The 27,930-nt window shown below is 39.3% G+C and overlaps 1 protein-coding gene across 3 annotated transcripts in view; it reads left to right on the forward strand.

Annotated features, from left to right (window-relative positions):
- Positions 1–27,930, forward strand: part of ADAMTSL3 (ADAMTS like 3) — a 172,671-nt gene that overhangs the window by 97,536 nt on the left and 47,205 nt on the right. For all 3 annotated transcript variants that reach the window (XM_071568538.1, XM_071568539.1, XM_071568537.1), the window contains exons 7-15: positions 2,226–2,352; positions 10,651–10,725; positions 15,744–15,901; positions 16,854–16,965; positions 19,629–19,767; positions 21,291–21,341; positions 24,610–24,814; positions 25,663–25,810; positions 26,451–26,535. In XM_071568538.1, coding sequence (XP_071424639.1) covers positions 2,226–2,352; positions 10,651–10,725; positions 15,744–15,901; positions 16,854–16,965; positions 19,629–19,767; positions 21,291–21,341; positions 24,610–24,814; positions 25,663–25,810; positions 26,451–26,535 — 1,100 coding nt within the window. The remainder of the gene's footprint in view (positions 1–2,225; positions 2,353–10,650; positions 10,726–15,743; positions 15,902–16,853; positions 16,966–19,628; positions 19,768–21,290; positions 21,342–24,609; positions 24,815–25,662; positions 25,811–26,450; positions 26,536–27,930) is intronic.

A 27,930-nucleotide genomic window follows, 5' to 3' on the forward strand; every position in this document is an offset into this window, starting at 1 on the left:
CATCTGAATGTTTCAGAAACCTTAGGAGATTTATTCCTGCAACGTCCCTGTGAGATGAGGCTCTGCAGTTACACCCCTTTCACAGGCTGGAATGGAAAAGCACAGGAAGTTTTCAAAGGTCAAAAAGAAAGTCTGATGAGGAGGTGGGAACCGAGAGAGTTATCAGTGCTGATGAGGAGGTGGGAACCGAGAGAGTTATCAGTGCTGAGGCCAGTGTGTCAAGCACTGTGTTATTGTATCCCTGGAAATATCATCTGCTTTGGGATGACAGTGACACAGTGGCCCAGCAGTTTCTGTTTCTGAAACGGTATTTCCATTCATTTCTCAATGCTAATTGGGGATAAAATGGGAAGACAGACTTGTTTATAGTCATTTGTTTGCAAACTTATCCTTTTGTAATTTTCTGGATGTCAGTGATGACCTGAGGGGTAATGGTAACAACTTCAAGTGAAAATATTTTAATCTTTTATCAAAGAGTACAGTGTTCCCAGGTAGCTTCTATGTGGTAAATAAGCACCTGTGCGGAGATGGTCTGAATTCACACACCTATGTTAATTTACTTCATTTTTTCAACTAAGTTTTTTGTTAAAACTTAACTGAAATTATTTACTGTTAGTGTTAAGCTGCTTATTTCTATTTAAAATGAATTCTTTGCTGGGCTACTTGGGTGGAAGATTCCTTTAATTTGCAGGAATAAATTAATTTCCTGCTGCTAATGTAGATTCCTGTGGTAAATCTGAAGTCCTTAGTGAAGCGATGTCTCTGAAATGAAGTACCATAAACTGTCCTTCTCAATGCCATCCTCTAAAGGGAATGCAGGATGTAGGGAATTGGGAAAATAAGGGAAAGGGGGAGAAGGGCGAGGTGGGGCTGCTTTGTTTCCTTTTCTACAGACACATGAAACTGTGACATTACATTTCTCCGTGTCTGGCAGTGGATGTGTGTGAGTTGTGTCTGTGTGTGTGGGTAGCTCAGACTGGAGCACCCACCCTTGCCTCTTCCCTGTGGACTTGCTGCTCACCTCTCCAAGGGGTTCATGTGTCAGTTCTGGCACAGCACACAGGCAGTGGATCTTGGCAGCTCAGACTGTCCCTTTCAAGCATTTTTATATAGGAAGAGGTGTGTGCTGGCCAGTTTCGGAATTCTAGCACTGCTTTTAACTGTGAGTTTCCAGAGTGCTTTCTCTCCATTTGTCAGTTTGGAGTTTGGTTAAATATACACATCCATGACAAATTAGCTGCCCTTCTCAGGAGTATGTGGATATAAGAGGCCTATAGGCTGACTTGAGAAAACTTGAAGCTGGAGATGAGCTTTTTACCATATTGCTCAGCATTTGGTACTCCCTGAAAATTTCTTCTATGAAATGGTGAAGAGATAATTGGTGAGGCCAAATATTTATCTTCCATTCATCAGGAAGGTGCTTTTAGTCAGTTTTGTCTATGTCTTCCCATTCTCACTCCCATGCTTCTTGTGGAGAGACTGATATGAAGAGAAGTGAAAACCTGGAAAAATGTTTTCATTATAAATTGGAGAGTTTTCAGTTGACAGTTTTTCAAAAACTTTGCTTTTTGAATTTTTGGCAGTGTTTAAGTTTGGGTGTTTTTATAATAATCGTTGGAAAGTTTTATAGATCGGGTCTCATATTCATAAACCAAAAAATTCAAAAGTGAGAAGTGATTCATCCAAGTTCTTTAAAACCTGGTTAGCAAATGTATTTGTGATTGGTATTGATGCCAATGGCAAATAGATCTACTCGAGTGCCAGGTAATTTTTTAATGGCCAAGACAGTAGAATATTAGCACTGCCCACAACTTGTCTATGAAGATGAAGGCTGAGTGCTCTTTAAATTTTTAGCTTGGATAATTTCATTGCATTTATCCTTTCTCAGACATAATTAAACAGGTGATGAAAAACAAATTGTAAATAACAGTTATCCCTTGTGTTGGGAAGAATAATGCTCAATTGTATTCATTCACATAAGTAGTGGGAAATGGATTTGTGTATTTCCTATGCTTGAATAGCTTAATATATCAGTTGTTGTGGTTCATCATTAAAATCATGGAAACGACACTGTGCTTCTAAAATCCTAAATAACAAGATATTCTTTGATAGAATGAGGTCAACTCATAAAATCAAAAGGATAACATAATAAATAAAATTCCAGAAACCTGAGCATGTCTACTACAGCTTTGCCCTCCTTCTGACTGTGGTGTTGATGTTGGCAGGCAGTAGGCTGTGATCGACAACTTGGGAGCAATGCCAAGGAAGACAACTGTGGAATCTGTGCAGGAGATGGTTCAACATGCAGGCTTGTGAGGGGACAAGCTAAGGCACATGTCTCACCAGAAAAAAGTAGGTTGCAAATTGATCCTATGATAATTTATCCTTGTCTGTGTTTTCTGCTGGTGTATTAACATGCATATTGCAGTGACCTTGAACTATATACTTGTTTGCAGTTTGACAAAGCTACTTAAAGTCTGTGCTAGATTAGTCTATTGAAATTCCACGAGGGATACCACACATTAGGGTATAGCTAGGAAAGAATGTGAGATATGCATTTTTTTATAGTGCTACTCAATTCATTCTATCAGGAATAACCATCAAGATGCACATCTTAGTTTAGAGAGTATCCTCATGTTGCAGTATATGTGATGCTGCAGCAATGTTTTTAAATCGTGGAAATATCTTATAGATGGTTTTATGGAAATTGTGGACTGTGTGAAAGTGCTTGAGTTTCAAATTAACTTTGCCTTTACTTTTCTCCTTTTTTTTTTTGGTGTCTGAAGCCAGTTGAACTTCAGGGACAAGTTAACTATTTGTATGATATGAAAAGCACAAAGTGAAACAGAATAATACTTCAATGTCTTTTTTTTTGGGGTTGGCTCAAATTTTGCCATTCTTTTTTAAAAATAATTAACATCTTACTGCGAGTAACTCTGTAGGCCTCAGTAGGTCTCAGTAGTATTGAAAACATAAAAGAGGAGGAGTATCAGAATTAGACCCTTTACCGGAGTTTGAGTCTGGGTATTTTGGTAAACAGGTTTGTCCCAGAGGGGCTCACCTTTGACACTTATGCTTTCCACTCTCATAGATGATGCTCCCTGGAATCTCACAGCAAATGTCCTGTGTGTGTATCATAGGAGATAGTTGCCTCATATAATTCTTTTCTGTTTCTGAACTCACAATGTGTATTTGTCACATGGAGATGGGGCCTTCGTAGTTCATTTGTGCCCTGATTTTGGAAGAGCTTTGTATATTGAATCATGCTAGAATCTTATTGCAGTAAATATAAAAATATTTCCATGGGATTATTAATGCTGTTATTTGCAGTGTGCTTTGAATGTAACTTGAAGTGCAGTGCATGTTATCTCAATGCTCATTACCTTGTGCCATAATATCCTACAAGGATATGAGGTTATCTCACACTGTGTGGGGGCGTAATTTCTGTAATTCAATATATATCTATTACAAAGACAATCAAAATTAAAAATTGACTCGGTTTGTGGCAGCAGCTTCTCAGTTACAGAATGATTCTGCATGAGTCAGCATTTTTTTGCATATCTGACCTGGTCTGTCAGTGTTAGCCTTTGCCTTGCCTTGTCTAGAGATCTGTTTCATGGGTGGGAGAGGGTAGCTCAGTTATTTATAATATTTTTCTTCTTGAAAGGTTGAGAAAATGTCTTGAATGTTTACAATGAGGTGAAAAAGAGTTTTCAGGGAGGGCCACCTTTTACTCGTCTGCCATATCAAATAGAGCTTGTGGTGAGCACAGAGGAAGTTGTATCTGCTTTGTGTGACTATATCTATATAGATATATAGGGATGTATATGCTCAAAATAACTCTTTCCCTTTCTGCTGTGGAGGTCAGCTGGAATTGAAAGGAATTGCATTGTCTGTTCCAGATTTACAGCAGCAGAGATTCTCCCAGAGAAGGACAATTCCTGGGGACACTGTAGCTGATTCTAAGGCAACCCAAACTAAACTTGTTGGACTGGCAAATCGGGTTGGATAGTTCATGATAAGTGAAATAAAACATTTGCCATTTAATTCCTGCTTAGTATGGGGTACAGTAAAGACAACGTTGTAACAGGGAACTGATTTTGATACTGTCATTTTGTGGCAGAAAATAGTAATTTCACTTGTAGTATTCTGTCTCAGGTTGATCAACACTAAGGAAGCAGTTCCATATAATCATCCTCTGTGTGAAAATAAAGCCATCCTTTCTTTGTGCTAATGTATCAGTGAAGGGAGGCACAATATCTTCCAGATAGTCATTTGGAAGCTTTCAGAACTAACATTAGGAAATAAAATATCGACACATGACAGACATGTATTCAAGAGGGAGCTTAAGTTTGTGAGCAGGATGTGAATTTTACTGTTCAGTGAAGCAAATTAAAGAACTGGAACGAAAGCAAGGGCCAAGGATATTATTATAAAAAAGAGGCATAAAAGTGCCTGGTTATCTTAGTCCTTATTTTAAGACAGAAATTTAGGCATTGATAGAAAATGATTTCTCATAAAGGACTCACTTTGTTTTATTATCTTTTTTATATATTTTTACATTAAATGAATGTCTTTGATCAGAAAGCTAGAAGGGAGCTTACTGTTTTGCAAATATGAAATGGTCACTTCAAAAGTTCTTTATTTTTTCCACTAACTCTTAATTGCCTTTGAAAGACAAAGTAAGTTAAACTTCTGCCAGCAAGCCAGATTTTAACATTCTGGTAAAATGATTAAAGGTTTGACTAATGATACTCAAATAAAAAGTGTAATAGGTTGTAAAATGTACTGTCCCATTGGGAAGTGAGATATCATGGGCCTGATGTTTCTAGTACTATAGGCATGGAACTCCCATTAACTCCACTGCCCTTTGTGCACATGGAAAAATTCTAGGATTGGGCCCTGATGTCTGCTTTCTGCACCATTATTGGCAAGAAATGGTAGGAAAGTGTTCTGGTTCTGATACCAATGAAGAAGAAAAGATGCTGGTTCTGAAATTTAAAGGGAGTTAAGTTGAAGGCACAAACTTGTCCTAATCTGGTCTTGTTTAATTCTCAAAATGCAAGATACTTGCAAGTTTTACCTTAATGTTTAGCTAAAAAGCTTCATACAAGAGGTTTCACTGTCAAAGGCTTTGTTATTTTGAATTTTCTCTTGCCATGTGCTTTATTTCCTGTGGCACTTGTGTAACTCAACATTGGCTGGTTTTGTCCCATGTTTGTATGTCATCCTCCCCAAACCCACTTAACCAAAAAGCCAATTTCACTTTGGTCCTTTATGTGAACAGAGGCCTGTGGCACAGCTCCCTCTTCATGTCATCAGCCAGCTCAACTTTGTGACAAGCTGCTGCCTCATGGTTTTTTCCCTGCTTTGAAACCAATATACATGAATCTAGCAACCCCAATTGTCAAGGTTGCATGATACTTCACCTTTTATGAAGAATTATTTGCCAAAATTCAACACTTATGTCAGAAACTTTTCATGCCAGGTGTTAAGTATTTTGGAGAAAATTCAGCCAAAACAACCCATCATGTTCCAAGGACACGGCAGGGAAAAACATGTATTTTCCCACTGTCAAACATTCTTGAAACCTTTTCTTTAATATATCTTAAGATCCCCCATTGTTGGATTTGATCACAGATCAGGGAATTGAAATTGGCAGGCAATGGTCTCTGGTCATGGACAAGTCTTTTGCAATGTCTGTGAATATCAACACATATTTTACTACAACCTCTTAAAAACCAAAAAAAATCCCTACCTTTTCCTTCAGTTTATTTAGAGGCTTCTTGGATGTTAACAGCTGACATTTCTGAAAACTATGTAAGTGTTCTCTAACTTGGTACAAGTCCTAACTGTGCAGCCTCCTTAGATTAAATTAACATTAATAACAGAAATAAGCTTTCCTTGAGGTGGCTCTTGCTTTCTACTTTCCTGCAGTGTAGAACAGCTGTCATGGGTTGAACTCTATGATACCTCCTACCTCTCATTCAAGGTGTTCAGAAGAGATTTTATGGAGAGCTTCTGACTCTCCTGAGCTTCAGACTTATGACTGGGGCTGAGGAGGTCACATGAGAACAGAGAAAGACAAGATGAGAGTAGCTGAACAGAAAGACATTAGTTCATACAGTGAAGGAAAGACAGATATGAGAGGGTGGGTGGAGGATGTAGGACTGGCTGTACAGACACACTTAGCCAAGGAAAAAGAGGAAGAGAAGAAGACTGAGATTAGATAAGGAATCATGGTGGGAGATGGAGTCAAAAACACTTGGAGAGGAAGGGGAAAAATCAACTATGTGTAGAGCCAGGAGAGGGAATTGGGACTGGTTTGGCAGGGAAACTTGTATAGGGAGGGATAGAACACCAATACTATAGCATTTCACTTTGGATAAGGAGTATGCATTTTGAAGCAAATTTTATCGTGCTCCTAGCATACTGCTCATGAGTTCATATCATAGAGTGGTCTTGGACAGCATAAATTGGAATTGTGTTGATGCAGCTAAACCAGATGATGTGTCCCAGAAAAGCACCTGATGTTCTCCAACAGCTACCGTATATGCAGTCCATGAGATCAGCCCAGAGTAGTCCCAGTGAAAGCACCTAAAATATCTATTGTGTGGGTGCTGGGTCTTCAGCACCAACTATTTCAGTTTGATTGGTTTACTCGGGGCTGCTCCAGGTAATATGAAGCTTCCTTCTTTACTTTCCTGGTCTCTCTTAAGAACATGAGCTGTTTCATTGCTTACTTTGCATTGCATTTCCTTGAGATCCATTCTCTTCATGGGCTGCTTACTGTATGTCTGTGCATCTTTTCTCCAGTGCATACAAATTGTAGAAGATGTGTCCAGAAGATGTAAGTACATGACTGAGCTGAGGCCTCCCTGTCTCAAAAGCAGGTTACAACACCTTACAAATACTTGCTCAGCAATGCAGAGAAGTGGCATTGTGAGGTGAAGGGCAGCCTTGAGTCCTAAGGCTGGTGCACAGAGGGGTGGAGGTACAGAGAAGTGGGAGAGAATGAGATTGGAGAGGGAAGGTCTCAGAGGACAGATAGGATGTGCCTATGCACATTTTGTAATCTGATTTTAAAGTTAAGATCTGTGACTGCTGTGTTCAGTAGCACATGCCTACCTTGTTCAGGTGTCTCTTATGGAGCAGGTGTTTGGCTTTGCCCCGATTGTTGTCATTAGGCAGGGCAGCACATCCCCCAGCAGCAGTGCCTTCTGAAATTATGCCTGATGTCAGAGTGGATGAGGGAAGCCACTGCATGCAATAAGACCCCAAATATTTTGAGCTTTTTAGTTCTCGTGTGCCAGAAATTGTTCCTGGATTATTGTTATTTGTATTTTTCTATCAGAACTCGAGAACCAGCAAATAAATGCCTAGCAAATACATGGAAAGAAACAGTTTTTATAGACCTGAAATAAACCCTCTGGCCTTCTGTAAGAGGAGACAGGGAAAAATCCCAGCTGGCCCATATGTGAAACAGTAAATGGGTCCACCATGGCCCACATGGAAAAATAAATAAAACCTGCTGAATTGGATTGAGTTTAGGAATGTGGCTCCTTTATTTTGATCCTGCGGATTAGCTCCCAGTCTTACCATAGCAGGGAGTCTGATCTTACTCTCATTGAGATCCAAAATCTAAATCCACATTAACACCATAGAACCAGGATCAAACCTTGACATCTAAAGTAAAAGCAATCCAGGAGCTTAATCAGCAAGTGCTGTGTGTAGTGTGTGCACACACATTTGCTGAGAGTCCCTGGGAAGAGCAGAGAGCCCCTTTCAAGCAGGTGCTGGAGGAAGATGATTCACGTCAGGGCATTGGAATTCCTACTGTGAAGCAGTGTTAGAATAGAGACAATATCTCACCTGATTTTCAGTTTTTAAGGCAGTTATCAATCTGGCTTTAATCTGAGCTCAGATTTTAGTCTCGCGTTTTTGCATGTTCCAGGTGATTTGGATGTATTTGTTTTTAGCTTTAGATAAAGGTCAGCAATTAACTTTCAAAGAGACAGAAGTAATATAAAGGAAAAAAAAGATAATTGAAAATTCTAAGCATAGATTTCAGGGTAGCAATTTCCCCTTATGTTTTTGTAGGAGTTCACTGCTTTTAACAGTGTGGGTTGTACAGATTGAATGGGAAATGTACCGCACAACCATTTTGAAATGGGTTTATAGAGCCTTCTGTTTCTTTAAGGATATGAATTATATTCAACTGACAGCTTGAGACCTCTGGAATATATAGTTTGGGAGCCAGACATGGACAACCATAACTACTGTTTCACAGGAAGTTAAAACTGTCCTTAGGAGAAGGAAGAGTCCCTTAGGGTTGTTTCTTTTGCATTTTCTTCCAAATCCTCATCTCTGTTCAGAATTCCAAAAATCTCACTTTTAGTTTTCCCTGTAATTTACTTATTCTTATGGAAAGACTGCCCGAAGTCATAATTATCTTAGTCAGGTTACAAAAATATCCTGCTGTCATACTTCTTGATAGGTCTGCAGGGCTGCAGAAGTTGGGTTTTGCTGTGGAGGTGAACTTCGTCATCTCCTCTAATGCAAATAAAAGACTTTCTGGTAATATTGTCTCTGCCGCAGAGAAACACCAAATTTAGCACCCCCATGAGACTTTTGGACCATATCAGAGAGTGCTTCTGTGAGGATGGAATGTCTGTAGTACTGCTGAAGGAATGTGAAGCATCCTGCAGAGGGATCAGCCGGGTCTGCGAGGAGAGCAGAGCTCGCTGTGAGGAGGCGCAGGAGGCACAGCAGGACGGCCCTGGCCGTTCTCAGGAGGATCAGCCCAACACAGCCCTGCACACCTGCAGCCCTGGGCTGTGGCTGTGCAGCGTGTGCTGCCCTTGGGTCCCCCTCACAACAGCAGCTGCAGGTGTTCAGAACTGGGCATAATCAGGCTTTTAGTCAAGGTTTTGTGCTGTGACTGCTCGTTGGTTGTCAAGATGGGATCTGATTCCTGACCAAGTAAGGACATATGGGCCCCTCAAACCTTCTTTCTCTCAAATATGGTAGAGCACATGTGAATTCAGTAGTTATTTCCTTACTTTAAAGATATGCACACCCGCTACCTTCTGGCTGTCTTTAGGAATTCGTCTGATGAAAAACTAAGATGCAAAAAGATATTAAGTGGTTCAGTAGTTAACCTTTTTTCCAGGACTCCTTAGCTGTATTATTGTTCTTACTGTAGTATTTTTCATTGTGGTGGAATACCCAAGTATGAAATTAATAAAGGTCATATTTTATTACATCCAAAATAAATTGTTATATTTAAATGTCCTTCCTAGAAATTGAAGATATAAAAACTGTAACATAAGAAGGTGTTTATTTCAGAAAAAATAATTGCAGGATTTGCTTGAAGTATCCTGAACATTTGGCAGGATTTCATACTTATGCTAAGGAGATGTAAACCAGAAGCTGTTAATTTAGCATCTACTATGAAGGGATCTGGTTTAAAGTGGAAAGAAACATTTTCCAACTCTTTTTTAGTTAAAACTGAACTCAACTATTCTTCCTCTTATATGAATAATTCTGGTCCCAGTGTGTCACTGACCTTCAACTCACATTACTTTTTGAATTTGCGAAAAAGGACTTCCTTGCAGCAGCCACTGGTTGTACATTGGTGCCGTCACTGAGCATCTTGTGTGGACTGTGCCTGCAGTGTTTGCAGGTCCTGCCTTACAGAGGTGCCATTGGGCAACAATGGAATGGGAGACAGCACATTGGGCCTTTGCTCTCTGGAGGCTTCTCTCTTCCTTTGTGGGTATCCCTGAGCACACCCTTTGCTGAGAGCTCTGCTTTTGTTGGTTTGAAGGACTCCAGTCTATTGAATTGACTGTAACTCAGTTTACTTGGGCAAATCACAGATTTCCTACATTTGAAATGGAAAGTAGTAACTTTCTGCCTTTGTAAAATGCACTGAAGTCAGTGTGTTGCATATTTGTGTATGAAGAGGCCTTTCAGGCAGCCAAAAGCTGTTTTGTATTGACATGTCCCGTTCATGGCTGGTTTGGTTTATAGTTAATTTTAAATTGAGGCTCTTACTGGAAGACATGATCTTATATGGTAAGTTAGATGCAGACACACTGTTATAACATATCCCTTATAGGTATTATATATTTTCTCTTAACTGGTATGTAATTGGTTAAGGGTTAGTGTTAAGTAGATGATTTATTTCCTGTAAGTCCTACCACTTATTAAAGTTGTGACCTGCAGCAGGAAATGAGGTGTGGGCAAAATGAGACTGAACAGCTGCAGATTTTTGTAAGGGGGGAAGGACTACTTAGCAGATTCCTTATGTCAATTCAGTGATTAGGAAATAAAACTAGGACAACAGAGTGTAAATATGTTCCTAATACACTACTGACATTTCACTTGTTATTGTTAATAGCAAATCATTTTCCAAGAGCAAGAAAGATTTGCAGGTCCATTTGTAGGTCTGAATAGTTGCATAACACAGCAAACAGACTCAGTAAGACTGTACTTAATAAAATATAGTGTATTATTTTTAATAGAAAAATTGTGAAACCTGTGAAATATTTTCTGAGACACATTTGATGGTTTTCAGTGTAGTTATGTGATGTACAAATTCCCTGATGAAAGATAACTTTTAAAACAGTTGTTTAATTTTCCTAGGGGAAGAAACAGTGATTGCTGTTCCACATGGGAGTCGCAGTGTGAGAATTACCCTGAAAGGACCAGCACACCTTGGTATGACTGAGCTGTTTTATGTATTTATACATAGGCAGAAGATAAAAACAGAACCTTGTATCTGAACTCATCCAAACTTTGTGAATATGGGTAAGATCATGACCTTGATACCTTAATTCTTCTTCCCATCTTGAATATCCAGCTTGGAGACCATCGTAGAGAACACTGTAAAGTCCACATAGTAAAAAGTAGTACGCATACTGGTGGTTCCTAAATTTATCTAAACCATGTAATTCCTATATAAGATGTCTCAAATATATTACCCTCTTGAACAACATACAAAAAAATTACTTCCAAAGGATTACGTGTGGAATCAATAACACTTGTATAACTCGGCACCAGGTTTCTGTTGAAGCACCTGAGATGGTGTGAACAGTCCGGGTGGGGTCACTCTTGGCCAGTGAGCAACGTTCAAGGCTGAGTAAACCAGGTACAAATGAAGTACAGAACAGCTACACAAGTGCTATTTCCTTATAATTCTTTTGTTCATTTCCTGCTACCAATGAGAAACAGTTTGCTATTCTGTTAGACATTTGTTTCTGAATATTTTCTGTAAGGTTGATGGCATTATTTATGGCCATTTCTTTATCCATAGGCCTGGTTTACATAGAGAATTAATTGTTTCAATGATAAGTGGTGCTGCCATACCAAGCAATGAAATAAACTATACATTTAATATGTTGAAAAATTAGTAAAAGTGACAGACTTAGTCTGGATCATAGAAATAAAAAGAACTTCTGCTCTGAGATCTGTAAACAGAAGTCAGAAGCATATTTTACTGGAAAAATGCTGGTTTATTTGTTTGCTTTCAAGAATATATTGTCACTTTCTTTCAAAGAACAAGTTTGAATAAATCTCCCACTTCAGAACAACTCCAGAGTGAAATAACTTCTAGATATACCAGTGATATCAACAATGTATGGAGCTCAATTTATATGGAAATAAATAATATTCCTTTAAAACTGTTGCAGGAGATGTATGAAGGAGTGATCCTGACCAGTTCAGGTCAGGACTCTTGGTCTTTCTTAAGTAGTTCTGCAGAAGGAAATTGTTGTTTCAGCTTTGTATGAGGAAAAAGTACTAGATTCAGTGACTCCTGGGGGATTTCTGGAAAGCTCCTGAGGAATGCAGCAGCAACACGGTAACAGAGTACAGAGTGCTCCTGGCTTCCTACCCAGGGTGGCTCCGTAAAGAACCTGTGGCTTGGCATTACCTTTGTTAATGTGAATTGTGAAATGTTCCTTTAACCACTTCCCCCAGCACATCTGTTTGCAAATCTGTGAGGATTTAGACTATTTTTTAACTAAAATTAAAATGACAGAGGTGAAAAACAACTGGGAGCTGATGTGGGGAGAGAGGTGGTGATCTGGTGATCACTTCTGGCTTCATAGCCAGGTCTTCAAGAACTGATATCTTGGGGTGTGCTTTGGGACAACTTGCTCCACCCTTTCACTGCGCGTGTGTTTGTCACTTAACAGACGATATCAAATGTGCCTTTGTCTGCAAATTCATTGACTTCTGAGTGGGTGTGCTGGTATAACTGAAGGCAGAATTTTAAAAAATAATCACCTATAATTACAGGTTTCATTTGTCAGATGTTCTTCCTGACTTGCAAGGATTTGAATTTAACAGGTGAAGCAGGGACTAATAATTGCTAGAATTTTATACTGCCTCCTGTTGCCAGTGTATTTGTTCTTCAGGTAAAGGCAGCAGCAAATACTGTGGTGTGTCTGGCACTTTTCCCTTTATCTTGTGTTCTGTGGTGCTTCATCCTGGGTTTATGATCTGCTCTTGTTCCAGGGAAACACAGCTGCTGGACTAATCAAAAATGGAAATGTGGTTGGAGATGTAGCACATAACAGATTTGAAACAAATGCTCTGAGCATTGTTTTGCAGTTAGTGTTTGAGTAACGACTGCATTTCTTTGTAGCTGGTTAGAATAATTGTTTTATTTGTGTGTATGGGCACTTTAAGACAGGCAACAGATTCATCAGAAAGCAAAGATTTTCCTTTGGGTTTTTTACAAATAGGTCCCTTCTGCACTTCTGTCTGCATGGGTTTTGTGAAACATTTGGTGGAAAATAACCAAGTAATTAGCACAAAAATGGGTCTGAATAAAATCTTTCATTGTCTTGGTTTTGTTTTTGATTTGGACTGTATTATGGCTTTTCTAGCAGCTGTTTTAAAAGCATTAGAATCAAAAGAAAGACTGAAAGTTCCCTGAAATTAATCCTTCAGCAGAAGAAACAGGAAAACCAGAAGCTAATATTTTTACAAGTGGCTAATGCTAGATAACTGAGTTCATGAACTTAGGGAGGTTAAACGTCACTAAAAGGAACCGATTTTTGTCAATTTTTTCTCTGTTCCCAGTGATTTGCATTAGGTGACAGGGTTTAGCTGTGCACTGCTCTGCCTTTGACAGATGCTGAGAGGAAGAAAGTGTTGCTTCCATTTTGGAAAGAACACGTTTTGTTTTGGGCCCTTGTATTGTACTATCAACAAATGAAGCACATGAAAAAGAAATAGCTTTTGGGTAACAGCTTAACTTGCTCCTTATTGCACTGGGAGCAGGAGCTGTTTCCCTGGGAATTCTTCTATGCATATCTCTGGTGAGCTGTCTGCAGTGGGTGCCCCATGCTGCACTGCCCTGCTCCTTCCTGCCACTGAGGATGGGAGACATTCAGGGCTTCCATCCACAGCTAAGCAAGGCATTTCCAAGGGGAAACACTCATTTTGTCAAGGTAAGGGAAGTAACACAGAGGCAGACAGTTATACGTCTTTGGCACCAGTGGTAGTCCTGTTAGGCACAGAAACAGGTGAGCACTCAAAGAGAATTCCCTGTCTGTATGACTGCACATCTGGAGTCCTAAAGACCACTCAAGGAAATGTTTGCCTGACTTAGGAACTGGAAGCTTGCTCTTCAAGTCAAACTCCCCAGTTCTCCAGGATTACAGGGCCCTGTAAAACAAATTAACATTTGGTGAATTCTCTTCTAAAACTTGTCTATAAACCAGCTGATGAAACCTTTGTTCTCAGTTGCCGCTCTGAAATCAATGAAGTAGTTTCTTGGGGAGGAATTGCTCCCTAATAAGAATAATTGTTATATATGTGTTAAATACCACTGAATGCTTGATTTCACTCCGTTTTAGAAGCCTGTGATGACAAGCACCAGGTTCTACTGAACAGGAAGGTACTGACTCAGGGGTTGTCTGCTGTGCTGTGGGATAGCTCCTCATTCCCATTTCTGGGAAAAGCTGAGCAGCTGCTCTGAGCTTCACTGGTGTGACCTCCAGAGGCAGAGGCCATCACTCTATAGCTGGACCATGCAAATAAACACATGCTTTGAATCCAAATCTAGTTTGGCTCTAATGTAAACCTGAGTCAACTCTCTGTGAGTTCTCATATTGTTGGTTGCTGAAGAATATCCTTGGTTTCTGCTTATAGAAATATAAGAATTATATTTTTATTAAGAAAACTAGCAAAAAGACTGTAAAGAAATATTGCTCAGTTCACCAAAATAACACTTTTAAACACTTTTTACACCAGCTGGATGACTTGCCTTGTATTCTGTTATTTCAAAGGGGTCCTGTCCTCCCAAGGATCCTAATGCAACTAAATGCATCTAAATGCTTGGTTTTTCTATGTTTTTTTAATATCTATTTGTTCCTAATGGAAATGTGCTGGACAGTGGAGTGCGTTGATTTCCAGAGTTTTATTTTTTCTCTTTGACAAAGTGCATTTGATTAAACACTAGATTCATACCCCATGATTTCCTGGAAACATATCCTTCCTCAAACTTCCTTCCAGCCATATATGTGATCTTTGTTATACCTGTGAACGTAGTGGAATTCCTAATGTTTAGAAGCTTGGGATAATGTTGGTAAGAAATTTAATTCATTCTACAGTTACCTTCCTCTCTTTGTTGGGAGTGCTCCAGAAGGCATTTTTATTTTAAAAATATGAAGGAAGAAAACAGTAATGGTGGACTGCAGCATTTAGAGTATGTTTTCAGTGCAGGTAAAACCAGATGCACTTAACCTAAATTATGTTGTCTGACTTAGGTAACTCTGTTTAAAGTACCAAAAAAGGCAAGGTAGTGGGAGAAAGAGAGTATTTATAGCTCATCAAAAGGTTCCTTTTAGCTTGCCTTGAGTTCATCTGAGATTCATGCCTTTCCCATGCAGTGCTCTGGTAGATTGTAACCAGACCAGTGTATTTCAAGCCATGTGCCTTGCTGTGCCTCTGTCCTGTGTTATGCAGAGCCCAAAGTTCTACCTTCATTAGGAATATCTTCCTTTGACTTTGTCCACTCACAGTTCACTCAGTTTGCTGGAAGTGATTTAATCCTAAAATGCTTCATCTGTCTTCTGGAGGTTGTGGGCTGTTAGTTTAATCTGTTTCCAAGGAGTGCAGAACAACTCAAAAAGGGTTTTCCTCACCACCTGTTGTGGGGAGGGGCCGTTCCTGCCTCTGGCAATGCTGCAGCTGCCCATTCCCTGTCCCTGCCTTTTCCTCACATGGGAAATACTCAAAGTGGAGTTAATGACCTTGGTACAGTGATACAGGTATTGAAGTGAGTGTCAGATGAGTTTGGTACCATTCAGGCTTCTCTGGAGACTGATTGCTGAGATTGCTTGGCTTTTGAGTTGCATGGAAGTATGAGTTATTTTTCTGTGTATTGATTCTATCTGTTTTGAGTTTCTTTCAGCTTTTCCTGCTGAATCTATTGCTTACACCAAGTGCTGCAGAGCATTTGGTGTAGGAAAAGCTGTCTCAGAAGTGCTTCTGCTGTGAAAGAATAATGTGTTCAGACAGATATTCCCTATGCTGACATGTCGCAGTTATCTATCAGCCTATATTCCACAGCAGCTGATATTCCCACAGATACTCTGGATGTTTTTTTTTAATACACATACAAAGCTGTTGTTTGCAAGGGAAAGTTGTAAACATTATTTCTGGCTTCCTTGAAAACAAAAAATAGCCTGTTTAAGTTTACTAATTTCATGTTTCTTTTTTAGTTATAGAATCAAAAACACTACAGGGAGAAAAGGGGGAGCACAGTTTCAATGCTCCTGGAACATTTGTCATTGAAAATACAACTGTTGAATTTCAGAAGAGTACAGACAGGGAAATCATAAAGATCCAGGGACCTCTTGGAGCAGATTTCATTATCAAGGTGGGATGTGTGTGTTTACAGATCTACAAAGTTATTGCAAGTATGTGCAGCTGAGTGGGTGGGTGTCCATCAGATTGGTGCAGTACAAGTAAGGAATCCTAATTACAGTCCAGAGTTCATTTATGCTAAGTAAATCCAAACAATTTAGAATGTTACAAGATTAATGTCTTTCCTGTGGTGGAAAGTACCACAGGATCTTTAATGGTAAAAATGACCAGGATTTTTTTTTAAATACTACTAAAAGAATAGCAGTGTGACCCTGGGCATTGTATTGAGCTAATCCAATTGCAGACTGCCACCTACTGAACCTGAGTGTTGCTTCCAGCAGTGCCCAGCAATCTCCCTTAGGCTTTGCTAATCCAACCACTCACTGACCATTTCTAATCCTTTTAAATTTCTTTTCTACCCAGAGCACATACCAATGGCTTGCATCACACATTAAGGTTTTTATATGTAGAAACATATCAATATTTGACAGCCAAAGGAAGATATACAGTGGAAATGAAAAATGTTTCAGTATTATCACACCACTTGGCTTTATTTGTCACACTGTAGAAATAGAATTTCAGTGGTTTTCCTTTTGCATCTCCAGGATCACATATGCAGTTAGACTTGCCTGTGAATCCATGGGCTTGGGTCACTTACAGACTTCTCTCTGCAGCAAATTTAAATATTTTTGCTAACAGATAGAAGAATACAGTCAGGAACTCTGCTATCCCAGGACAGATAATCACATAGTCATAGTAGTACCTTGAACAATTTGGAAAAGACCCCAAGATTCAAATGTTTGGCTATTGGGAATTTAAATTTAATGATTACTGTAGACTTTCTAGAGACTTTATGCCTGTTATCATCTTACCTTCTGCACTGTTGTTATGTATGAACTATGCTTTAAAATGATATGAACTGTTGAGTACAGTGTACAAATGTGTTTTAATGGAAATTTCTTCAGACCAGGTACTCTGGATCAAAAGAGAGTGTGGTTCAGTTCTTTTTCTATCAACCCATCAGTCATCAATGGAGACAAACCGAGTTCTTCCCTTGCACAGTGACATGTGGAGGAGGTGAGTAATGGCAATTCTTCAGGAGTGATAACAGCTGAAGATTAAAAGTAGCTGATTTACAACCCTTGTTCTGCATTTTTATTGATTGAATGTTTGTGTTTCTTTGCACACTGGTTAATTCTTCAGCAAAAAAAAAAAGACATTAGCAGGTGAGTAGTTTGATTAAGCTGGCTTAAGTGGTGTCAGCATAGGGTTTTTTATATGTTATGTTCCTTGAAGTTGTGTTCTTCTATAAATAATGTTTATTTAAGTAAGAATGTTGGCTAAGAAATAAGGATGTGACATTCAAAATGGAAAACTGCAATTCATAACAGATGTTTTGGGAAAGCAAACAAAGAAACACAATGAGATTTAAAAATAAGAATAATCAGGAAGTGGAGGAAAAAGGTATTTCTGGTCTCAGTAGACATGAGGGAGAGTTTTAGAACATTTAGTTGAGAAAGCAGTTAAACAGCAAGCAGAGTAAGTCAACAGAATTGAAGGAACAGCTGATATCAATGTCTTTGTCTGTCTGATCTTAAGCATTTAGTCCTGATGGTTGTTAGAGCAGCACGTGGTGTGCTGTGGCATCTACCCTGGTTTAAACACTGCAGCTTAGATGAGGTGTAGCTCAGCTCTGCTGCAGCTCATCCAGCCCAGCCCACTGCTTGTCACATCTGGTTCTGTGAAAAAAAAGCGTGACCTCCTGGTAGGAGGAGTGTGTGACAGGGCAGAGAGAGTTTTTTTCCCCTCAGCCAGCATTACCCAGGTCACCTGGAAAACAGACCAGGATGTGAGTGATACTGATGGAGGGATTTTCTGAAGAGTGCAAATATGGTTTAAATAGTTACTTGGGACATGAATAAAGAGAGTGAGAGATGCTTAAAGTGCAAGCAAAGTCTGGGGATCTTTTGATGGACCATCCGTTTTGGCACTTGCACCTCACTGTAATCTGAAATGCAGACAATATATGTGTATAATATGGAGTCCCACAGGAAACTACTGTATCTTACGAGATACTTGGCCTCATGAAGTGTGATTCTTGCTGGAGCTGTGAGTGGCAATACATGTCCTCTGATGATTCCATCACACTGTGTTTATAATCTTTTTCCTAACCTGTCTGACAAGGGAAGAAGTATAAAGCATCACAGCTACTTTCATAGACTGCATGTAAACACTGGATCACTCAAGGGACGTATTTACCTTCAAAGGTATTGGCTCAAATCCAGCCTTTTTCAGACTGGTGTAATGGTTTGAAAATTATAGCTACATGTCCATCTCTTTGAAATTATCCAGGGTTTTCAAAGGCCTCCTTTGTAGCTGCATGCCTACAATAAGAAACTGGTACCTTTGTCCTGGGGCTTGGCAGTCCTCAGGGGGGACAGAAACTGAAGAACATGAAAACTCAGCTGCTCTGCTGTGAAGTAGTAGTGTTAAGAATGGCATGTGATGGAGGCATGCAGGGAAGTTGTATTGCAGCTGCCTGCTTTAACCTGTTACCTGAAGGTGGGTTTAGTGTCCAGAGTGTCTGTTTGCTTCTTGTGCTGGCAATAAAAGAAGATGTTCCTCGCAGCAGACTTGGAATTGGAATTAGTGCACTGCCATTCCCCACTTGGATGCTGTTTCCACATTTAATTTTCTGTAACCTCTGTGTGGTCAAAGAGACATCTCAGAAAGCACAGTCAAGCTTTCATGAGCAAGAATGTTTAAAAATTGTGTTTCTTCTCTTTGCAAGTGGTATATTTTCTGGGTTCTTTCAGTACTTAGAAGAACTGGAACATAGATGCCTTGAGTGTTGGAACTGCTTAGTTCTTTATGGTTATCACTCTCATGCATGAGGACACTTTGGATCAGCCAAGAGCCATTGATATACAATACTTAGGATTTTTGGTAAACACTGGGACTTGTGCTGTTAGTTTATTGAGACTGTTTGATTTTAATTCTTGTGGTTTCAAACTTTTTTTCTTTGCACATACCAGAACATCCTCCTCCTCTCGGTTTAAGTCCAAGTAAGCTTTTTTTGAATGAATCTTTTTTCTTAGCCAAAAATGAACCTAGTGGTTTATGAAACTCAGATCCCTTCTTATAACCAGTATCCACATAGATTGTTTTTTCACCAAGTAGTTCAAGTTTTCTTTTGCTGGCTCTTCAACTAGGAATGTTCTTGAACCTATTTCTTGGTTTTCTACGGTTTCTTAGCAATGTTTTTGGATTTCATCTTCAATTCCTCTGGCTTTCTGTTTTAAGTATTTATTATTTTTAGCATGAATGACTGTGTAATGTAGCTCTCCGACATAGATGGTAACTCCTTCGGGAAGGGAAGTTATAAGTTGTGGAACATGTACCATATGGCTTTGTAGGTTTGAGTTGTGACAGGTGAGCTGGTGCAGTACATATATTCTTGTGTCTCATGAAAATATGTATGCCTTTACTCTTACACTATTATTAGAATAAAGAGCCAAAATCTCATCTAGTGTTAAGTCAGGTTAATATAGTCGTTATCCTGAATTTTACCTTAAATGAAGGGTTGCATATGCTCCTGCTCACTGTTTCCTTGTCTAAAAGCAAGCAAAAAAAGAGTAAAATGGAAAATTAATTCAACGGGCAGCACATTATTGGGGGTAGGAGATAAGGCTGTTTTAATTTCTCTCTGTTACAAAACTTTACCTTTGCTTCTGTGTTAGGTTATCAGCTCAATTCAGCGGAGTGCGTGGACATCCGCCTGAAGCGCGTTGTTCCTGACCACTATTGCCATTATCACCCAGAAAACAAGAAACCAAAGCCCAAGCTAAAAGAATGCAACATGGATCCCTGCCCTTCTAGGTCTGGATGACAAATAAATTTGTGTGTGATATAGTTGGTTATTCAGTTCTTTTCATCTTGAAGGCTATGTAATCTTGGTTGATTATTGCATGTGTTAAAGGCTGATACCACTGCCAGTGGATTTGTGGCAATTCTTCAGTGTTGCAGAGTAGAACCCTTTGCTTATACAGAGATACTGCAAATACCAATTTGTTTGAGAGCTAATTCTGCTTTGTCTTTTGCTGAGTAGCACAGCACTGGTATGAGGAGTTTGTGAGGTTGTGTGAGGAGGACAGATTGCTTGCCTACTTTTGGATTTATGAATACTGCCATTCAGGATTTCTCAATAGCCAGACAGGAGCTCCAGTCAGCACACAAGTTCTGCACATGGTTTAGCTTATTTTATTTATTTACCTACCATGAAAGTTTGATTCTTCATTGGTACTGTAGAGTTGACACTTCAGGAACTAAAGCTTGGGGCTACTTGTTTGGGGTTTTTTTTAACTAGGAATTAAAAAAAGAAAGTCTTAGAAAGAAAATATCCTTGTGGTACAAATGCCCCAGGATATTAATGCCAAATTGTAAAGGCTGTAGTACACATAAATTGTATTAAATTGCACTGCAGTATTTAAAACTAACTTTTGGATTGTCTGGTGAGGTTTCCTGGCTGTGCTAAAGAATCTTAAAATAACATCACAGTATCAAGTCCCAGAACCTTGTATTAGTATGCCAGCTGGCCGAGCTAGAGTTGTATGCAAGAAGAAAAGGAAACACTCTCAATGGATTTCATTTCCTATAGCTAAACTGTCCATTTCCTTTCATTCCTGTTGAACACAATTGTTGATAGTGACCTCTAACAGTTATAGATGTGCAGACTTTCAAGGCTTTTTTCCTGGAGAGTTGATCACTATATGGAGCAGAAGGACTTCAGTAATGCTTAATGGCAATGGGTGCCAAATGTTCCAAAGATGGAATGGAAAAATTAGGGAAAGAAAGGGCGGAATTGTATTTTGCCTTGCAAATTTGGTTTATACAGCCAGGAAAAAGGAAGTACTACTGGTATAATACCATATTTCTTAGCACTGGAAATAAAGCTTTATGCTGTGTGGTTCAAATGAACCAGCTCTAGACGGGTCCTAAGCACCATTCAGGAGCTATCTAGGATAAATCCTGTGATTAATTTGTTTCACTGACACTAATGTTCTTCAGCAGTCTTTGTTACAGATATAAGTGGATATTTTCTTGTTAATAGAGTAGCACAGACCTAAAGGATCATTGATAATAAATTTCGCTCCTGAAGGGCTTGCTCATTTAAAATTTTGTGGTGGAATGAAATAGAGAAACTGTATGGTGAATAGTCCTCTATCTATGTAGGAAAGGTAAAATTGTACAGCTCGTTGTTTGACATAAGGCTGATGTGTACTGAAGTAAGATTCCTTCATTTCACATTGGCAGTTTCTTTAAGCAGGATCACGTAAAAGTATGTACTTGATGTACAGTTTTGAGTATGAGAAGTAATGATGCAATATTTATTTTTTTGACAGTGATGGATTTAAAGAAATCATGCCCTATGATCACTTCCAGCCACTCCCTCGGTATGTATAACCAGGATAACACGTGTGTCAGCATCAGCACAATTTTCACTGCAAACACACTATTTGAGTACTAAGATAATGGAACACCTTCTGATGTTTTACTTCCCAGGAGAGCAAATTTAGAACAGTCCTGTAAACATTTCTGAAGCCTGTGATTTATTCAGTGTGTTCCGGATGATTAGCTTAGCAGTAAGAGGTTAATATGCTCTTCTTGAAAATAAAGAGTTGTCCCCCTAAGCCTTCTCCTGCTGTAGTGCTGAAAGAGCCTCTTTAAACTGCATGTATGAATTCTTGTCTTCAAAGGTTTTTTCTTTAAAGATGTAGGCAATTTTATAGGAGACATCCCCCCGTGTTACAGGACTCTAGGATTTCTTTTTCCCTTAAGAGGTCTGATTCTTCTGCCCTTCTTTATATCTACCATCTATTTATTGACACCAAGGCTGACATGTCACTTTCAAGATACTGATTTATCTGAATATCTATTGTCTAAAATTAAGTCATCAGAGTATAGTTTATTGCCTTTTTTTTTTCTGAAGCAATTACAAGGATTTAAAACTTCTCTGGAAGCCTTAGATGTTTTGTAAAGAATGTTAGGACTGAAAAGCACTAAGCCATATTTACTGTTAATGTAAAGAATTATAGTTGATGGAGCAAGATGCATATTTATCTGAGCTGAAACTCTGCTTTATTATGTCATGAAATGAATAATGTGTATTTTCCTAAAGAAGTAAAGATATGAAGTAATAAGAATGAAATCATAGACTTGCACGGCTCAGTGGAGCTACTGATTACAGCTGATATAAATGTCATAGTTTATTTCTGAAGCAATTTGTCCTTGTGGATCTGCTGTCCTGTGATGTACTTTGGCTTTCATACACAGACTGAGAATTTTTTCCTCTACAGCTTTACCCTGTAAAGTTCTCTAATTATATTCTGTGTCGCTCCCCTTCTATTTCTTCTGCCAATTCCTTTGAACTTCAGATCTCTTCTGGAACTCAGCACAGTGTATTTACATGAGTACTTCATCGTCTGAACCACTTAGGGCTTGGAGACCATGTGGAAGAGAAATTTAATCCCCCTTTCTGTGCTTTACTATGCTCAGTCCATTTGCATGACACTGTGGTGAGATAGATTATGTCTGTGATAAAGCTGTGGGCAGGTTCTCTTATTTCAAACTCTAAGATCTACAGGCAGAGCCCCACCTCATTTCAGCACCTCGGTGTGTCCTGTCAGAAGGTATCATGGTCTTCCTGGGAGATGCTTCAGGGTCGGACTGTAAAGCAGCAAGCGGCCAAGCAGGGCTCAGAGCTGGTGCCAGCAGGAAGGGGAGAGGAAACAGGCTGTGTTCTACTGGGAGAGCTCATAAGGAAACACAAGAAAGATGTAGAAACAGCTTTTCTTACAGGAATTTCTGAAGGAAAACAGCAGCTGAAACAGTTTGTTTACCTGCATCATGAGGGGACTCTGGTCCAGTGCAGACTCAAGTCTTGCTCCCATGTAGCAGAATTTGTCTGTGCTGTTCCCTGTCCAGTAACTGGAACACATTAGCCTGTGGTGGTTCTGCTGGACTTCTTCCACCTTTTCTTTGTGCTTTTTCTTTCCTTACCTGTTTCTTATGCGCTCACCCAGGATTGTTCTTGCAAAGCAGGCGGAAAACCAAAGTATTGTAGATGGACTGGAGCAGAGCTGTGCAGGCTCTTTCCCCTTGCCCAGCAGTGCAGCCTCACACCTCCTCCACACCACGAGGGCCGTGTGTGTGCAGGGCTGCTCTGCAGTCCTGGGGGTTCACTCTGCTTTCCCACTCACATGAGGAAGTTGTGGTGAAGTTGTGGTGTGCACCACAAAATCTTGAAAGAGTTCTCCTGTGGCTGGAGTTGTAAATGCCCCACTGAAATATTTTTACAGATGGAGAATTCTTTTGAAATAAATAGAAAAATTTCCCAGGATGAAAATTTTCTTTTAAAGCTCTTGGAATGCCTCCATTTTTTTCAGACTTGTTGGACTGTTGAGGATCCCTTGACAGCTGTGGGTTCTGGAAAGTATCTCCTTAAATGTTTGCCCAAGACCCCCCTTTTCCCCAGTAGCCACGGACCTCACTCCATCTTGAAAATGCTTGTGGGAGTGTGGGATTTGAAGTGTGTTTGGAACTGATGAGATAAAGAAAAACAACTATAAAACTTCACGCTATAAACACTTGCAAGCCTTGTATTATGTATAGCACAGTGAGCCTTACCTATATAAATCCATGAGCTGCTAATTCATTAAATAGTTAATTGCTCTTTTGTTCCTGACTTTTTAAAAGAAAATGAGTTAACCCTGGCCATTAATTTAAGTCAAAGAACAGTATAACTGTTGCTCTCCAAATGTGTTTTGTACTTGTGATATGATATCAGTATCTCGGTGTATAACTTTATTCAGAATTCCTTTTGAATATATACTCTGTGGTTAATGTTCCATGGCTTCCTGTGCATTTCATACTCATTCTTCTGTTGAACTTAAGCATGATTAATATGGTTTTTGTAGGCAGCCTAATGAATTGCTTAAAATAGGAAGTGTCCTTAATTTACCTGCTGCATCATAAAAAGTATTTAGTAATTGCTTAAATTTACCTTTGATTTATAGGCCTTTGCTTCATCACCTTTGATATTATGACTTCCTTTATGATAGCTAAGCTACTGTTGATTAATTGATTTTGGTGGAATATTGTAGTACTTGCTGAGTGCATTGTTCATAATGGATGTAATTATTTTCATTATCATTTCTGAGCCCCTACAGTTGTAATAGAAATAAGTTTTAACTAACAAGACATAGATGAACCATAAGATGTGCTGCAGGACTCAATCATTTTCCAGACTTCACTTTGATTTGGGTGTGTGGTGAGAAAAAAGCAAGAGATAAGAGGTGAAGGGTGAGGAAAAATTCCATGTGGGTCATTGGAACCAATAGACAAATGCTGTGAAAGAAGATTATCTCTAAATCTGACAGGGACAGGATATTATTGAATTTAGGCTTTTTTGAGATGTGACTGCTTAATGTACATTCGTGCTAAGGCCTACAGGTAAATGAAACTGAGTTTGTACCCTAAAAATCTCCATATACTTCTCACTTCAGATGGTGTAACATTTTCTGTTTTCATTGTAGTTAGGTGTAACATGGTGAATAGATGTTTTAATTGACACTACAGTTTGATTCAGTATTTTGCTCTTTCAATAGAGGTTACTGGGTTAAAAAAAGCCTTATTTTTAATGTGTCTGAGTTCTTTTTCCAGGTGGGAACATAATCCATGGACTGCTTGTTCAGTTTCCTGTGGAGGTGGAATTCAGAGGAGAAGTTTCGTGTGTGTAGAGGAGACCATTCATGGAGAGATACTGCAAGTGGAAGAATGGAAGTGCATGTATGCCCCAAAACCCAAAGTCATTCAGACCTGCAATCTGTTTGACTGTCCCAAGTGGGTGGCAATGGAATGGTCTCAAGTAAGTTGGGAAGTAATTTGGACCTTTATTCTTGTTTTCTGAATAAAGCCTCTAGTCTTACTTTACCATGTATTTGTGAGCACAGGGCTATTAGAAAAGTAGAGCCCTGAAAGATAATTCGTAGTACTTACTAGCAGAAGTTTGCACTAAGCAATTCTGCCTGATAATCAAAATGTTAACGTGTCCATGTGGAGAAAAATGCATGTAGAATTCTTTATGCCTGTTGAATTCCTGCTTTACATGGATGAGAAGATAGAGAGAGAGGTCAGGTCCCTTTGCAATCAGGTCATTTATGTCTCAGTTCTTGACAAATGTAGTATTTCACTGGATATAAGAGCTAAAGGCATGTCTGTCTTAGGGGCTGGCAAGCCTGCAAGGGTGATTTTCCAGCATTCTTACCTTTCATTACTGTAACAAGAGCATAAGCCAACTTATCCTGGCTGTGGTTATCTGATATAACCAGATAGCTCAGCACTCCTATAATTCTTTAGTTCATCCAAATGACATCACTGACACAGAGTGTAGAAACTGTAGCATGTCTGACCCAACTTTAACTGCAAAGGACCACTGTGAGAGGGTGTATTCTCAGTGTCCAGCCACCTCTGGCTTACACTGTTGCCAATCAGATAAGACTCACAGAACCCCAAGAAATCCCTTGCATTCCCAAAACTTAGACATTTTTTCCAGTGTCAACCTTTTCTCTATTTACTTAGCTCTGCAGGGACAAATTTGTGCATCTCTATGGAAAAACTCGAGCAAGGACATCATGAGTATTTGTCACTTCCTTTCTAAAAGTATTTGTGCATACAGTAAAGAAGTAGGTTGAGCGGTTGTGTTGTGTCCTGCAGTGCACAGTGACCTGTGGCCGCGGGCTGCGGTACCGAGTGGTGCTGTGCATCGACCACCGCGGGCAGCATGTCGGGGGCTGCAACCCACAGCTAAAACTTCACATAAAAGAGGAGTGCATCGTGCCAGTACCATGTTACAAGCCAAAAGGTAACTGGAATTTTGTCTGGGTCTATTATTGTTTTACATTTTTGTTCAGAGAATTAAAAGCCCCTGGTAACCTTTTTCAGAAATGCCAGAAGCTGGAATTTACTAGGACTTACTTCAGTCTTGGCAGAAGCAAGCACTTTAATTATTTGTCCTAGGAAAAGTGCCCTGCTGATATTTTTTGCTGATAATGTGACCAGACTGTCATGTGGTGAACGTGCCAACTAAATCTATACAGTCTGGTCAAATTGGGAAAACCAGAATTAATGAGCTTAACATGGAGAGAAGAAGTTGTTCAATAGTACTTAAAATGGGAATGAAACTCCATGTGCATCACCTGGGATCTTGTTTGTTTGCTCTCATTAAATGTATCAACATTCTCCGTGGGCTTCAGCAACTCCTTAAGTAATAATCAAGGGGTTTTCCTTTTCTATTCTCCATTTCTGCATATATAAAATGAATGGAGCTCAAACATCATGAAGAAACTCTCTAGTAAATTTTTGTCTATTATCCACTATATCTTTATTCAAAAGCATTGATCAATAGGCAACCTAAGTGATAAGGTGAATAATGCTAACATCTACATACTGCTTTGATTTTGGAGGAATTACTGAATGTTTTGGGTTTTTTTTTACTCTACCAGAGAAAAGCCCTGTGGAAGCAAAATTGCCATGGTTTAAACAGGCCCATGAAATGGAAGAGACCATAACAGTCTCAGAAGAGCCAACGTAAGTACATTGTCTTTTACAAGGAAGAAGCATTTCCAGTGTGTTTTGCAGGCATCTGTTGCTATGCAGTTGCTTTGACAGTTGGCCCTCCTTGTGAGATGAGCTGTGTTGTGAGCTGTTCCTAATTTTCCATCTCAGCAGCTTTGCTTCTGGAGCTCCTGCTCTGGATGACGCAGAGATACACAATTACAGTGTCCGGATATCATTCCAGCAATTCAAAGGGATCTTAATTTAGCCTAATTAAGCCCTAATTAATGCATGTGGAATCATTTCAGCTGATATAAATGAAATAAGTTCAGGTCTATCCCAGTCAGAGCTGTTACCTTAAGAATGTAATGGTTGTATTAAAACTTAAGAGGTACTTTGTAGGGTTGCCAGGATTTCCTTGGGGGGGTGAGACCAACACATAAAGAAAGTGAGAAAAGCCTGCTGATCTCTGAGCTTAGCTTAATCTTTGGGGTAAATTGTGCTATTTTACATGTCTGTATGTGTGAAATAACATCTGGATTTTCTGAGTCCCCTTATAAATTGATGAGCGTGAGCCTTGCAAGTCCTGGGGATGAAAGTATCACTTCAACTTGTTCCTGACACTTGTACGTTAGGGCATCCATACAATGGCTTATATCCCCTGTGTATATTTCATACAGACATACATATGTATATGGATATATAATATATTCAATATGCAGGATTTAAATGTCTTAAAATATTAACTTTCTATAAGATTTTCCTGAGATATTTTAACAGTATTTTGTTGTGTTTTGCAGAATTCTGCACTCTGTTGTAATAATGTCAGTTTGAAATAATTTAGATGAGCTTACTGAACTTACTTTGGATTTGTATTGCTCTGAGAGTGGAGTGTGCCCTGTGTGTATTTTTCTGCTTCCATCTAGCTGTTCCTGATTTTTGGCACACATGCAGCAACAGGTGTGATCATGAGTAATAAAATCTTTACACCTGCACTGACTCACAGAGGAGACCTCTTGCCAAACAGGTGTTTATATAGTTATGGTGACTGTGCTTTAAAGTTTTCAATGCTCTAGCCTCTCAAGTCAAGTGTCAGCCTACTGTGAGCAGTTATTTCACTCTCCAAATTGGTGGCCCTGAAGTCAGGCAGGGTAGTAGCAAAGACATAAAAATAAAGTGTGATTGTTGAAAGGGGTGATGCAATCATATGTGCCTGTTGAATGTCAGCATAGCAGAATGAAGGTGTATGAGGCCACTTCTAAAGAGGGTTCAGCATGAAGCTAAAAAGAAAATTATCTCTAGCATTACAAAATCCTGCTGTGGCAACTCTGAGCTAATGCCATTTCTAGGTTTTTAGGGTCCTTCAGCATCAGTGTGAAAAACAAGCAAGGAGGATGGGCAGAAACACAGCATCTGGTTCAGAGTGTA

Source organism: Pithys albifrons, chromosome 13 (assembly GCF_047495875.1).
Source record: "Pithys albifrons albifrons isolate INPA30051 chromosome 13, PitAlb_v1, whole genome shotgun sequence".
Classification (NCBI taxonomy): Eukaryota; Metazoa; Chordata; class Aves; order Passeriformes; family Thamnophilidae; genus Pithys; species Pithys albifrons.